The 15,660-nt window shown below is 37.6% G+C and overlaps 1 protein-coding gene across 2 annotated transcripts in view; it reads right to left on the reverse strand.

The window, feature by feature from the left end:
• KLHL1 (kelch like family member 1) overlaps window positions 1–4,416 on the reverse strand; it is a 474,296-nt gene extending 469,880 nt beyond the window's left edge. For both annotated transcript variants that reach the window (XM_049853061.1, XM_049853060.1), the window contains exon 1: window positions 3,920–4,416. In XM_049853061.1, the coding sequence (XP_049709018.1) occupies window positions 3,920–4,416 (497 nt within the window). The remainder of the gene's footprint in view (window positions 1–3,919) is intronic.
• Window positions 4,417–15,660: the final 11,244 nt, after the last annotated feature.

A 15,660-nucleotide genomic window follows, 5' to 3' on the forward strand; every position in this document is an offset into this window, starting at 1 on the left:
CTTAAATTAGTTGCAGTCAATGGGGATGGAGCGAAGTGGAACAAATTCAAGAGGATCATTTCTGAATAAAAGTGACAGAGCTTAGTGAAGTATTGGATCACCAGGAGGGAAGCCACTAAGCCACTGCCGTCGAGTCGATTCCAACTCATAGCAACCCTATAGGACAGAGTAGAACTGCCCCATAGAGTTTCCAAGGAGCACCTGGCGGATTTGAACTGCCGAACTCTTGGTTAGCAGCTATAGCACTTAACCACTAAGCCACCAGGGTTTCCACCAGGAGGGAGGAAGTTGACAATTATCGTCACAGATCTCTGTCTTGAACAACCTAATGTATAGTGAGCTATCCTCTCATATAGGGAAGAAAGATTGAACAAGAGAGAACAATTATGAGTTTAATTTTGTACACGTTGAACTTAAGTTGTCTTTTTGCTATCCACCAGAGATGTCCAGTCAAGAGGTGAAAGTATGGGATGGGAGTTCAGGGGAAGGTCCAAATATAGAGATGCAAACCTTGAAGTACAGTTTATACAGAATAACTGAAGCCATGCGAAGGAATGACTGCACCATGTAAGAACTCAGAAAACTAATTACATACGGGATTTTGGAGAAAAATATCCACAACAAAATGCACAGTGATCTGAAATTATACACAGACAGGAAATTATACAGTTTCCAACAACTAAGTCTGTATACAATATTGAAGAAAATAAGTGATTTACGGTATCGGTCTGCAGCTTAATGCTGTGAAAGTTAGAAACCTTACTGATGTAATGGTCAAGGGAGTAGAGTACTGAGATTTGCTTATGCATGGCTCATACGGCAGGATAAAAAAAATTGGGGTACAGACAGCAAACCTGCTTGTCCTCCTGCTACTTTTCTTTTTCCATCCATTTTAACTGGACCTTCTAGAGATTAAGGACAGCCTTCTCCCGAGGTGCCTCTAGCTGCTGTTGTAAAAACAAGTTAACACAGCTGAGATACTTATAAAAATCAACATTCTGGACTAATATGAGGCCAAGTGAATAAAGATAAGAAATGGATATTTGTAAATGTAAAATGATTCTTACATAAAGACGGGCCAACCCATATTTTATACATGGAGATTAATTTAGCATAGAAGTCAGAATTGATAGAACCAAATGCTAAATATCAACTGCGACACCAGAGTTTGGTGATACATTAGTGATGCATGCAGCCATAGTTATCATGCCAGCTTTCTACAGCCTGTTTACTGTCTGACCATTATAAGCACCAAGTAGTTTTCAAATGTGCTATGACAGCACGGCAACAAAAAAGGCGATTCCATATTACTGATTATTTTCAGTAAAGTTCTGAACTGTGATAAAGTTTCCATTCAGTATTTTACTTTGGATGTGCCGTATCTTCTTCCAAGCAGTGAACCCTATTCTCACCACATATTAAATAATATATCTTAATAGAGATTAATTGCTGAGTTTAATAGCATGGTTTTCAATCAGTCATGAGCACAGACCCAATGTTCTATGAAAGTTTAGGAACACACACCATCTATCAAATACTAACAGTGTTAAATGACATGTCTGGTGAGAAATTCAGAGTTATTTAAGACATTTGAGTATTATTAAGACTTTTAAAATTAAATTAGACCTGATTTTCAGTATTTTCTACATGCAAGATCTCATTGAATACCTGGTTTCCAACACCAATGATGATTTTGGTTGATATTTGTTTATTTTCAGAATTCTTGTCACTTACAACTCTTTGTGACTAAAAACACTGAAACATATTCAAAAGTAAGAGACTTGGAGTTTAAACTGAATGCTTTTTTTTTTCCCCCACTAACTGAAATATTAATTGGTATTATTTTTAAGATGTTTTGTTCATTGTAATTTAAGTTAGTATTTTCAAATTTTCCGACTCACCTGAAAGTCTCAAGAAATTACCCATGCCAAATACAAGTCATTTACTTAAAAATGTATTTGTTATAAAGCAAATAGTGTTTTTTTTTAATTTGTCTTCATCTTATATTAATATTCCCTGAACATCAGATATGTCAAACTGTTTTGAAGGCTTTACAAAACTGAAATAAAATACTATCAATCCAATATTTTCTCTGAGCTGTCTGAGTTACCAAAAAATCATTTTCAATAAAGTAGTAGTTTGTAAACATTTAACTGAATTTGTTTTCTTCTAGTTACATAAGGTGAAATGTTAAATGTTCATGAATGCTTTTTCCAAATTAAAAAAAGGCTTTAAATTTACCTAACAAAAGGAGTAAAGCTCAACATATTTTATAAGGAAAAAAAAGGCATAAAATAACAGGTAACTGATGAACTCCTAAATCAAAAACTTCCTTGGATTCAAATTATAACCATTCTGTTAAAATAATTTACCTAATTGAGCAGCAGATAAACTTATATTAAGTCTCCTATATATGTGTGTGTGGGGGGGGGTATATCTAACGTACTTGAAATTGTAAACTACTCCATCAGTAAAATAATTCTTACATTTTATTGAATGTCTTAAAACTTCATATTAGTTTATCTTCTAGGCTCTTAAAATTCAATGTAAATCCAAGTAGTCAGGTGAAAATTTTTAGGGATAATTTTGTTGTGGTTCCAACTTCATTCACTTTGTCAACATAATTAAAGAACCCCTATACATATTATTTTATGTTTATACACTCTTCTTGTTGCTTAGTTAGCTTCATAAAAAGCTGGTTCAATCAAACCAATGTTTAAAAAGTTGCTTCTTTTTGTAATTTTTTATTGAGAGTTCTTTAAAATTTATTAACATACTCATTATCATTTTCCTATATTTTTCTGATGTTTCTGGTTCAGTAATATATCCTGATATCATATGACTTTAAATGAATTTTTCTTTTTCATATCCTCACTATATGCAAAAACTAGTAATGGTGAAGTGCAGAATGATAATTAGTTGATTCTCTAAAAATGTAAAAATCAGAAGGAGATTTATTTATGTGGAGAATGTTTCTCTACGTCTGGAAAATAGCAAAGCCATGCACAAAGAGGTGTGATATTGGGAATAAACTAAAACTAAAGGATGAACTGCCTGCTGTGGATATCCAGTCCCCATACTAGACCAACAAATCACGACTGCTGAGGGCAAAAGAACTCAACAACAACAACCCCATTGCTGTGGAGTTGATTCTGACTCAGAGTGACCCTACAGGACAGAGTAGACTTGCCCCACACAGTAGACTTGCCCCATGGGGTTTCCAGGGACTGCTGGTGGCTTCAAACTGCCGACCTTTTGGTTAGCAGCCCCACCGCTTTAACCACCATGGCTCCAAAGGGACTCAGCAACAGTTTAATTCTGACTTACCCTGCCTGAATGAGGCAAAAATGAACATAAAGTAGAAGGGCTAAAAGGGAAACTGGGAGGGAGAGCAGTAACACTGTATTTCATGGAAGAGAGGGAGGATTATGCTGCTGTCCTGTGGCCTCATTTGTCCCCCTCATTAATCCTAGGATATATGGGTTCAAGCTAAAGAGATCCTAGGTGACTTGTTAAGCCAGTTGCAGGGCCAGGATATGAGATGAATTTTGATGGTGTTTAAAGCAAGTTTCACATTACACCAGGTAACTAGAAGACTGATATAATTTAATGACAGAAGATTCCTATCATCTCAGAAATATGACAGTTTCATCACCTTAAGTGTTACTAAAATCCATGTATATTCAATCTGTGGTTACAACTCTGAAAACTTGCAAAAAAGAAAAGTAATATGTATGAACCAATAGAAATTAATGAGCAAACTTTAATGAGACTACAACTTGGGTAATAAAAAAGAGGACTGGCATCACTTAACCAAAAATTCCAACCTGAAAGTTTTAGATTCAGAAACCCTAAGAGCACATGGGGGAAATGCATGAAATTGGGAGATGCTTGAATGCCCCATGAGGAGTTACGGTACCTGTGTCCACATCCTTCACCTGTTGCCTGACTCGAGTGGGCTGATTCCACTTTGAGCTCTTGCAGGACCAGCCCTTTTTCTTGTCCAGAAAAGTCCATGCCTGGCACCACCTCTTCCTCTAGGGACTCCACGTAGAAGAGTGTCCTGGTGGGTTGCTGGGGGCCTTGCCCAGGCGCCCCTTGCTGCATCCTCGTGGCCACTGGCAGCAGGGTGCCATTCAGCGGGTTGAAAGAAGAGGAAGAGGAGGAGGACGACGACGAAGAAGAAGAAGAGGAGGAGGAAGGCTTCTTCCAAAAAGTGCTTACGCCGCCTCTCTCTTGGTTCTTGAGCAGGCGGCTTTGGCTGGGGCCCCAATGCTCGAAGCTGCCACTGCTGTCCGGTTGCAGGCAGCCGCCCCCCGCCGGGCCACCGGAGGAAGGCGACGGGTGGCTGAAGAGTTTCCAGCGGAGTCGCAGGATGTGCTTCACATCGAAGTCTTTTCTCCCGGAGCCTGACATGCTTTATTACGCAAGAAAGGCAAAGGGACGGCAGCTTACGCAGGAGGAGACTGTGGGAGGCCAGAGGAGCGCGGGGGCACAGAGGGAGGTGGGATGCGCACTCTGCACCCTGGGAGACAGACGTGAGGCGCCGCGGGCTGCGCGCCCTGCCAGGCAAGGACCCGAGCGCGGACTGCAAACCCGCGCAGTTGAGCAGCGGTCAGGGCCTCAGGACCTGGGCGTGGGGAGCCGACTGGCCGGGAGCTGAGGCAGCAGCGGGGCTCCGAGGGCTGAGAATCCGCGAGCCCAGCTCGGGGACTCCGTGGTGACGGCGGGGAGGAACGCCCTGGTGTTTGGGGATGCTCGAGGGAGTGAGATCTGCGCGCTCAGAAGCGGGAGGCGGCGGCAGCTGGATACACCTTACTGGGATGCACCCGTGGCCGAGCCTCAGCCGAAAAGGTGTTGGCGCTCCTGTCCTTGCAGCTCGGAGTTCAGTGTCTGGAGAGCGCAGAGAGAAAGAGCCCCAAGTCGCGGAGAAGCGCACCCCTCAGCCTTCTCTGTGCACCTGCGCCCCTGTCCCTGGCCTCTCTGAGGGTACCCTGACAGCTTGCCGAGTATCTCTGAGAAAGTCAAATGCCTTCTGCAAGGAGAAAAGGGGCGGTTTTATATAGTCAGTTTGTAAAAGAGAAAAATATATATTCCAGAAAATATAGGGAGGCAAAAGGAAAAGCCCGCCCATGAAGCTGTCAAGATCCTCACAGTACAATTTTCTTTCTGCCTCAGCGCCTCCTCCTTCCCCGTAAGTGACGCAGATGTGCACTGGGGCCTATACAGAGAGATGGAGGGAGGGAGGGAAGGCTTCAATCTTCTTTATGCAAGTGAGTCTGCTGCTGTTATTGTCCCCTTGCGTGGGCTCTGTCACCTTTTTTTTTTTTTTTTCCTCCTTCTTCCTCGCTGCATTACTGTGGAGGGATAAAAGTAAAGCAAACAAGCATTATATTTTAGCATTAGTAAACACCAACCATGAATCATGGCAGTGGAAACTTAATAGGGTGCCATTGGTTTGCAGGTTGCAGGTTAATGACTTGAATTATTTAATAAACCGCGTAATTTAACCTTTAGCCTTAGTTTTTCTGTAGTGAGAGGCAGAAGAAACAAGGATATTGGCGTCAAAGTGCTGTGTTTGCCACCTGCCTGACACTGACATTGTGATTCTGTCTATTAATGCACCCAGGCAGCCCTTCACCCTGGGGGCCAGAGGCGCAGGGTAGAAATTTGAAGATGGGCATCGGAGCATAGAGGGCAGACTTCGCAAAATCAGTACATCTGCTGTGTAGCTTCAGAATGAAAGCTGTTCTCACTATAAACCAAGAACTGTAGTGAAATAATAAAAGACAATTATATTATTATATAAAAGACATCACATTCTAGTCCACAAATCATGATGTAAAATGTATGGGAGAGTTTAGTTAACAAAGGAATATATCCAAAGGCTTCTATCCTGCAAATAGGAGTTTGGAGAAAGGAAGACGTGTTTTTCTCTTTCACCTATATTTAGAATCATGGGGCTTCTGAGCCCTTTCTAGGTATGAACACTTGGAATTTTTTCCTGGTTTGCTTTAATGGGCCATTAAAGTAGAACCCAGTAACCTTTGCTAAAGGCAAAGAGGGCAGGAAAGCAATGGTTCCTTCACTCAACCAGTAATATGGTTATTGTCCGTTCATGAAATTCACAGCTTCAACAACCCCCAACAGGGCATAGGAATTAAACTTAAAACACAGTCATAATACTGTTCTGCATCCCGTTATTGAGCAGTAAGCTTAAGCAGAAAAAAAAAAAAAAGCAGAAACCAAAGCTCTATTTGAAGTCCTTCCTAGGCAAAGTTGGAGATTTTAATAAAACAGGAAATTAAGTGCATAAAAGCCCTACATTCTGGGAAGAAAAATCACTATTGTGCATTTTAAATATTGATTTATGCCACAACAGCTGGACTGCAGTCCCCTGTGCCTTGATTTTTCTCTCAGTATTCAGTGTTAAAAAAAAAAAAAAAAAAAACCCTTTAAAGCAAACAATAGTGACAGATCATTTTTATCCAAGAACTGAATCAAGTAAGTATTTCCCTTAGGGAAGAAAACGACATAAGAAATTACACATCACAAACGGGACAGAGAAAACTTGGCATCAGAGGTAATGTGAATATTTGAAGTGCATATAATTAAATGATTCCTACAGATATTGCTCCTTCATGGACTGTCTACTTTGATATAATTTATTAAAAAAAATTTACACTAATTTTAAAAGTTATTTCTATCTATATAATGTCTATTCATTAATATCTATCACCATTAGAAATTGTAATACAAAATTCACTTTTGTTGTTATTTGAAATTCCATCTACATTCTCCTGTTAGTTACTCTGTAATATTAGTACTATTAACGCACAGTTTAAAAGTTATGTTTAAAACTCAGTATTTAATATGACCCAAAAGAAATCAAAATTAAGGTTTGGTATAAAGGAAAATTAACTAAAACTGTTGAAATACATTTAACAGATGCTGAGAAATGTGTATTTGCTAGTCTTTTGCCAATATTTGCTATGATTATAATATTGTTGCAACTGATTATTTAAGTGTAACTATTATCAACCTACATACAACACATAAACAGAAACTGTTTGCTGAGGAAGTTTTTAAATATAATTCATCTTATTTATTAAGTGAAAAGATTTATGATTTGGAAAATAAACTTTGTATGAAATTCTGATAATGAAAGTGAAATGACAATTGAAAAACATGATTATATTCTTTTAACTTTATTGTTACCATTCTATTGTGGGGAAGGGAGAAGGGAAGGAAGGAAAAGGAAGGCTGGAAAGAAGAAAGGAAGGAAGAAAGGGAGGAAGGGAGGGAGGGAGAAAGGAAGGAAGAAAAGAAGGAATAAAGACAGAGAAAAGAACTATCCTAGATATCAGATCAGTTTTATAAATTAGATGTAATCCTTAAAAAATGTCTCTTAAGAAATGCTTCATGCATTCATTTGTCTATAATAATTAAAAAATATATACTTAAAATATATATTGAAAAATATGTATATCAAAATAATATACATCTTATATATATCATATACCAAAAAAAAACAAACTCATTGCTGTCCAGTCCATTCCATCCCATAGCAGCCCTCCAGTTAAAAAATCAAACCCATTGTCGTCAAGTCAATTACGACTAATAGTGACACTGTAGGACAGAGTAGAACTGCCCCATAGGGTTTCCAAGGAGCGCCTGGTGGATTCAAACTGTTGACCTTTTGGTTAGCAGCTGAGCTCTTAACCACTGCACCACCAGGGCTATTTTTTTCTTTATATATATATGTATATATAAATTTAATTGAGCACATACCATATATTGAGCCCAATTCCAAGTAGTACCAAATATGATAGAGCTAGGTTCTCTGCCGTCAAAAACAGCCTGGTTGAAAAGCTAACATGGGACCATTGTTTACAATGTTTAACATATCATAATTTATAATTGACTTATGATTGGTTAAATTAAGTTTTAATGTATCTAAGGTCACAGGGAAGAAGGCATTGACATAATACAGATCACTTTTAAGAACTCTAACAAGGTCACTTTACACTTTGTTTTAAAGACAAAAAGAATTCAGTTATTCTACCCCGATTGTTTAACTAAATCGAACTGTTCCTTCTATCACACAGGATCTCCCACATGAATGACCGTATGGTTGGTATTCACAAGCTTGTAATTCCACGAATGCCTTAGCAGTACAAGCTAATCGGGGTACTGAAATGTTGGCAAATGCTTTTGCAATTACTGTAATACAGATATTAAAAAAAAAAAAAACTTTTCACATAATCATTTACTACAACACAGGTGGTAAATAAGCCACATTGAAAATTTTTATAGCTGTAATATCTAAGCGACAATCAAAACTGGATTTGGCCTCAAGCAGTTTCTTGGCTTAAAACTACTGTACTTCAGTAATTGTTTTCTAAACACACTCAATTGAGTGTGTGCTTCTCTAGAAAAAGTGACTTCTGATTCTCTTGAATCTTTCTGCCAGCTTTCCCCAGTGTCTAGCAATTTGCATTCTATATAATAACATCAGAAAAAAGCATTTGAGTGATTAATTATTCTCTAATTTAAAAGTTCATGCCGTACAATGGGCTCCTGTGGTATTATTATTATTTTTTGTCTTTATTTTGTTTAATTAAACTTACCTATGAAAAAAAAAATTTTTTTATGTTATGTACATTTTTTTTATGTACGTTAGAAATAATTTCATTTAAAACTAGTGGATGTCATTTAAAATAACTGCACAACATTCTGAACATGGAAAGTAAATGGAGATAGCTTTTTAATGGCATTTTCTTGCCTATAAGGATTGAAACGTAATACCACAGTGTACTACTATTAAGTTATCCCGTGTATGATATTGAGGGCTTCTATTTCTTCTTAAAACAAGTAAATGTAACCTGTTCAAGGCTTATTAATCTTCATTACAGTATAAGTACAGTGTAGTTTAGAAGCAATTAAGTGAGTGCTTAATAAACATTTGTAAGGTGTTAATTGGTCCTCGGAGACCATTTTAAATCCACTCGACCACTTTGGTTTATTTGACCTTTTGTTTTGGCTTTGGCAATAAATGTGCATACTTCAGAAACTGTCATATGTCAATTGCTGAGATAATTGCATGAATGTGTGAATTCAAAATAACATTAAAAGAATACATTCATATTAATGATGACTAGGTCTTCTTTATTTGTCTTTTTATTTCCCAAAATTGTGGGTACAATGTGGAAGACAGTTTGTGAAAATCCATTTTTCTGACTTCTGTATTGGGTCTCATTTAGTAAATCACATTTTTCTGGGCAGTATGATATGATTAAGATAACTCCTACTCCCTTTATGAAAGCATTTCTAGTGTGAAAATAAGTACACAGTTTTATATAAAACCCATTGCCATCTAGTCAATTCTGACTTACAGCAAACCTATAGAACAGAGTAGGACTGCCCCATAGGGTTTCCAAGAAGCTGTTGATGGATTCAGACTGCCAACCTTTTGGTTAGCATCTGAGCTCTTAACCACTGCACCACCAGGACTCCGTAGTTTTATATAGGCACAAATATATAGTTACATATATAGTTATTTTTTAATAATATTTTATATTATAGAATAGATTTTGTCATAGATTTTATCATTTTCTTCATTTTGTTTAACTAAGACAGGAAGCAAAGGCCCTGAGATGGGAGGGTGCCAGTTCGAGAAATAGTGAAGAGACTGCTATGGTTAGAGGAGAAGTAAGTAAAAGAGAAATAGACTATACTATCAAGGAGGTAATAGAGGGTTGAGTGTGGAACCTAGAGACTTAGTAAGACAAGGAACAGTGGGGCGCCCAAATCTGCAAACAAAGTAACAACAAATGGGCCAGGGCACAGAAACAAAGACATTGCCCAGAACAATGGGGCAGGATATCTAAAAATAGCCCGCAAACTTCTTTGAAGATGCCTTTCAGAAGCAGCTGAAGAAAACTGGGCCGAGGGATATGCGCAGAACGTCCACCTGTGACCGCTGTGTAACCTTCCACCAGGGGCAGTGAGGGGCTACAGCCCCAGCCAGGAGACTGTGCAGCGCGACACCCCATACTAAGTCCTGCTACGAATCCCAGAGGCCTCCAAGATGGGAGCCATCTTGGAAAGCTACTGCGCCAGCACCTTAGTTAGCATATCTCCACCTGTGTCTGTGAATAAACATGAATCTCTTCCTGCTCAAGAACTTTTAAAAACTCTCTCCTGTCTTCTGTTTTGTGAGGTGAGAGTATGCATTGCTCTAGGCCCTCCTCATCTTTGCTTGCAAGCCTCTTCGATAAAGCTTTGCTCATGTGGAAAACTACGTGCCTTACCTGCTCATTCTTGACCAGTGAGAGGCAAAACCTTATTCTGGTAATATAACATCAGAATCTTTTTAAAGGAAAAACTGCTTTGATGATACTTTATATTCAGATTTGCATAATGTAAACAAAATAATCTCATTATTTTTCATGAAGTACTTTAATTTGCCGATCACTGTGAGGTGACACTTTAATCACTATTAAAACAAAACAGTAAGATTACAGTTTATATACCACACATTTGGAAGTTCTAAACAAGAGTTTGTTATGTGAGTAAACCTGGATAAAAAACAAAAATTTACAATGTTTACTTCACTTTTGATACAACGACTGCTTTTTTATTTTTTATTTTTTGACCTGCTGAGGAGACCTGAAAATGCCCTCTGATTTTCATTTATTCCTGAATGAACTTTGTGGATGATATTTTATTGTCTCATGTCTCATACAGAAAACTAAATAGACTTTTGAAAGCTTTAATAGATTTTTCCATGTCTGATTTCACACTTTTCTTTCCATCTTGAGACACATCTGCCAAATCTTTATATCTATATTCATCTGCAAGATTACCAAATCTTTTTAAAATCTAGAGGTGAGAAAGCATGGCTTAGAATCTGAGGTTGCATTTGCTTTAACGCATTTCTGATTAGAACAGGACATAAAATACAAAATAGTTTCCAATGCTCCTTTTTTCCCCAGAAGTTCATGTGTAAATCATATGTGACTTCACAATAGCTAAAAACTATTTTCTATAGATCCTGTGTTAGAAATAGTATCATGATTTTTATTTCAAGTAAATTTTATGATTCAAAGGGCTTTAAGGAGATTATTTTCAGAAATTAAATTCCATCTGAACATTCTTACTGTAAGCAAACTGTCTTCTAATTTCTAATTTGAATATCACAACACCAAGACATTTATGATATTTTTCTGACTCTCACTCAAAATGACCATTGGCTTCTAGTCCAAAGAAATATTATTTGTCAGTTCTGTGTGACCTCCTGCCCTGTATGTAGTTGATCTCCTGCGTCTATGGTGGCCTCTCCTTTCCCCTGAGGCTACAGTTGTTAACCTTGAAAGATGGCAATTCTCACATTCTATTCAGCAGGGTAATTATGACATGCACTGCATCCAGGCCTACTGTAAAGTCTAAAAAAAATAGAGAGAGATAAATCTGAAAATCATAACCCTACATAAACCAAAACAAACCCACTGCCATCAAGTCAGTTCCGACTCATAATGACCCCATAGGGCTTCCAAGGCTGTAAATCTCTATAGAAGCAGAGTGCTACGTCTTTCTCCTGCAGAGCCACTGGTGGATTCTGACAGCAGACCTTTTGATCAGCAGGTGATTGCTTCAAATAATCCTACATATAATTCCCGAGTTTGGTTTTTTGTTTTTTATAGTTCCCGAATTTGTGGTCTTAGTTAAGTTTTAATGTACGGGTCTAGGACAAAATTATAATCTAAGATGACAGTGGCAAAATACATGATGAATGTGCAGATTATATGACACTCTTTAAAATTCTTTCCACTTGAAAAAGTTTAGATGAAATATAGACTATATAAGTTGTTGTTGTTGTTAGGTGTCATCAAGTTGATTTTCCCTCATAGTCCACTGCATTAGACATAGTAGATCTGCCCCATACAGTTTTCTAGTGTTTTCTAGGCTGAAGTCTTTACAAACGTAGATTTCCAGGTCTTTCTCTTGCAGATTAGCTGGGTGAGTTTGAATATCAACCTTTCAATCAGCAGCCAAGCACTTAACTATTGCTCCACTAAGGTTCCTTAGAGTATGTATAGATATACTTTTTGTGTATACACATACACACACACACACACACACAAACAAAGCATTCTGTTTTAAAAACTTTTTTTTCTTAAATAATGATCCAAGGGTACTAAGACGAGAACTACCATTTCATTGTATCCTACTAAGTACCAGGCAACTATTTTATTTCATCCTCATAAAAATCTCAGTAGTCAGACATTATAAGACACACCTGATATAAGAAAAATAAATTCAAAACTCCACTTGCCCCAGGAAAGTTTATCTCATTATCTGTTTTAGACAGTCCTCCAAAATTCAATCATGCATCTGTCAGTTTGTTGTACAGTGGTGGCTTGTGTGTTGCTGTGATGCTGAAAGCAATGTTACCAGTATTTCAAATACCAGCAGAGTCACACATGGTGGACAGGTTTCAGCAGAGTTTCCAGACAAAAACAGACTAGGAAGAGGAACTGGAAGTCTACTTCTGAAAAAATTGGTCAGCGAAAACCATATGAATATGAGCAGAACATAGACTGATATACTGCTGAATGATGAACCCCCCAGTTTAGAAGGCACACAAAATACGACTGAGAAAGAGCAGCCTCCTCACAGTAGAGTTGGCCTTAATGACATGAACAGAATAAAGTTTTCAGGACCTTCATTTGTTGACCTGGCACAATTCAAAATGAGAAGAAACAGCTGCAAACATCCGTTAATAATTTGAAGGTGGAATGTACAAATATGGATCCAGGAAAATTGGATGTCTTCAAAAAATGAAATAGAAAACATAAAGATGGATAACCCTAAGCATTAATGAGATGAAATGGACTAGTATTGGTCATTTTGAATCAGGCAATCATATGGTCTACTATGCCAGAAATGACAAATTGAAAAGGAATGATGTCATATTCATTGTCAGAAAGAAAATTTCAAGATCTATCTTGAAGTACTATGCTGTCAGTGACACAATAATATCCATATATCTACAAGGAAGACCAGTTAATATGACTATTATTCAAATTTACACACCAAACGCTAATGCCAAAGATAAGGAAATTGAAGATGTTTACCAACTTCTGCAGTCTGAAATTGATCAAACATGCAATCAAGATGCCTTGATAATTACTGGCGATCAGAATGCAAAAAAGTTGGAAACAAAGGATTGGTAGTTGGAAAATATGGCCTTGTTAGTAGAAACAACACTGGTGATCATATGATAGAATTATGCAAGAACGACCATATATTCATTGTGAATATCTTTTTTCAACAACATAAATGGCGAGGTGGACCTCACTGGATAGAAAACACAGGAATCAAATCAACTACATCTGTGGAAAGAGATGAGGGAAAAGTTCAATATTGTCAGTCAGAACAAGACCATGAGCCACCGGCGAAAGAATCATCAATTGCTCATATGCAAGTTGAAGTTGAAGCTGAAGAAAATTAAAACAAGTTCATGAGAACCAAAATACGATCTTGAATTTATCCCACCTGAATTTGGAGATCATATCAATAATAAATTTTTTGCATTGAACACTAATGACTGAAGATCAGACAAGTTGTGGGATGGCATAAAGTACAGCATACATGAAGAAAGAAAAGGCCATTAAAAAGATGAAAAAGAAAGAAAAGACCAGAATAGATGTGAAAAGTGACTATGAAACTTGCTCTCGAAAGTAGTGTAGTTAAATCTAATGGAAGAAATGAAGTAAAACACTGAATAGGAGATTTCAAAGGGCAGATCCAAAAGACAAAGTCAAGTACTATAATGAAATGTGCAAAGACCTAGAGTTAAAAAAACAAAAAGGAGGATCACTTGAGACATTTCCCAAGCTGAAAGAACTGAAGAAAATATTTAATCCTCAAACTGTAATTTTGAAGGATTCTGTGGGGAAAATATTGAACAACCCAGGAAACATCAAAAGAAGATGTCACTGTATCAAAAAGAATTGGCCAATGTTCAACCATTTCAGGAGGCAGCATAAGATCGAGAATTGATGATATTGTAGGAAATTCAAGCTGCACTGAAGGCATTGGCAAAATACAAGTTCCAGGAATTGATAGAATACAAATTGAGATGTTTCAACAAACGAATGCAATACTGGATGTGCACGCTAGTCTACTCAAAGAAATTTGGAAGATAGCTATCTGACCAACTGACTGGAAGAGATCCATATTTGTGCCCATTCCAACAGAATGCAGAAATCTTCAAACAGTATCATTAATATCACACGCAAGTAAAATTTGGTGAAGATAATTCAAAAATGGTTGCAGCAGTGCGGCGACAGGGAACTCTCAGAAATTCAAGCTGGATTCAGAAGAGGACTTGGAATGAGGGATATCATTGCTGATGTCAGATGAATTGAGGCTGAAAGCAAAGACTATCCGAAAGATGTTTACCTGTGTTTTATTAACTATGCGGCATTCCACTGTTATGGATCACATTCTGAAGTACGTGATTTCCAGAACACTTAATTGTGCTCATCCTGAACTTTTACATGGGCAAAGAGGCAGTCATACGAACAGAAAAAGGGTACACTGAGTGACTTAAAATCAGAAAAGGTGTGTGTCAAGCTTGAATCCTTTCACCATTCTTATTCAATCAGTATGATGAGCAAATAATTCCAGAAGCTAGACTATAAGAAGAATGGGGCATTAGGATTGGAGGAAGCCTCATGAACAACCTGCCATATGCAGATGACACAGCCTTGCTTGCTGAAAGTGAAGAGGACTTGAAGCACTTACTGATGAATATCAAAGACTACAGCTTTCAGTATGGATTGCACTTCAACATAAAGAAAACAAAAATCTTCACATCTGGACCAATAATTAACGTCATGATAAATGGAGGAAATATTGAAGTGGTAAAGGATTTCATTTTACTTGGCTCCATAGTAAATGTCCATGGAAGCAGCTGTCAAGATTTTTTTTTTTTTTTTTTTTTTTACACTGGATAAATCTGATGCTTTTAAAATACCTCTTTAAAGTGTTGAAAAGCAAAGATGTCACTTTGAGGACTAAGGTATGCCTGACCAAAGCATGATATTTTCAGTTGCCTCATATGCATGTGAAAGCTGGACAATGGATAAGAAACACTAAAGAAGAATCGATGCCTTTGAAATATTGTGTTTGTGAAGAATATTGTATATACCATGGGGTGCCAGAAGAACGAACAAGTCTGTCTTGGAACAATTATAGCCAGAGTGCTCTCTGGAAGCAAGGATGGTGAGACTTCATCTCATGTACTTTGGCCATGTTATAGGTAGGGCCCAGTCCCTGGAGAAGAACACCATATTTGGTGAGGTAGAGGGTAAGTGAAAAAGTGGAAGACCCTCGACGAGATGCATTGACACAGTGACTACAACATCGAGCATAATAACTATTGTGAAGATGCTGCAGGACCCAGCAATGTTTCTTTGTACATTGCTATGAGTTGGAACTGACTGAACAGCATCCAATAAAAACAACAACTTCCATAGCTCTATTTTTCCTCCTATCAGACACAATAGTAAATTAAAAAAAAAGAATAACACATTCATTACAGGTTGTTGTTGTAAGGTGCTGCCAAGTCAGTTCTAACTCATAGTGATG

This window comes from Elephas maximus, chromosome 14, assembly GCF_024166365.1.
Source record: "Elephas maximus indicus isolate mEleMax1 chromosome 14, mEleMax1 primary haplotype, whole genome shotgun sequence".
In the NCBI taxonomy this organism is placed as follows: Eukaryota; Metazoa; Chordata; class Mammalia; order Proboscidea; family Elephantidae; genus Elephas; species Elephas maximus.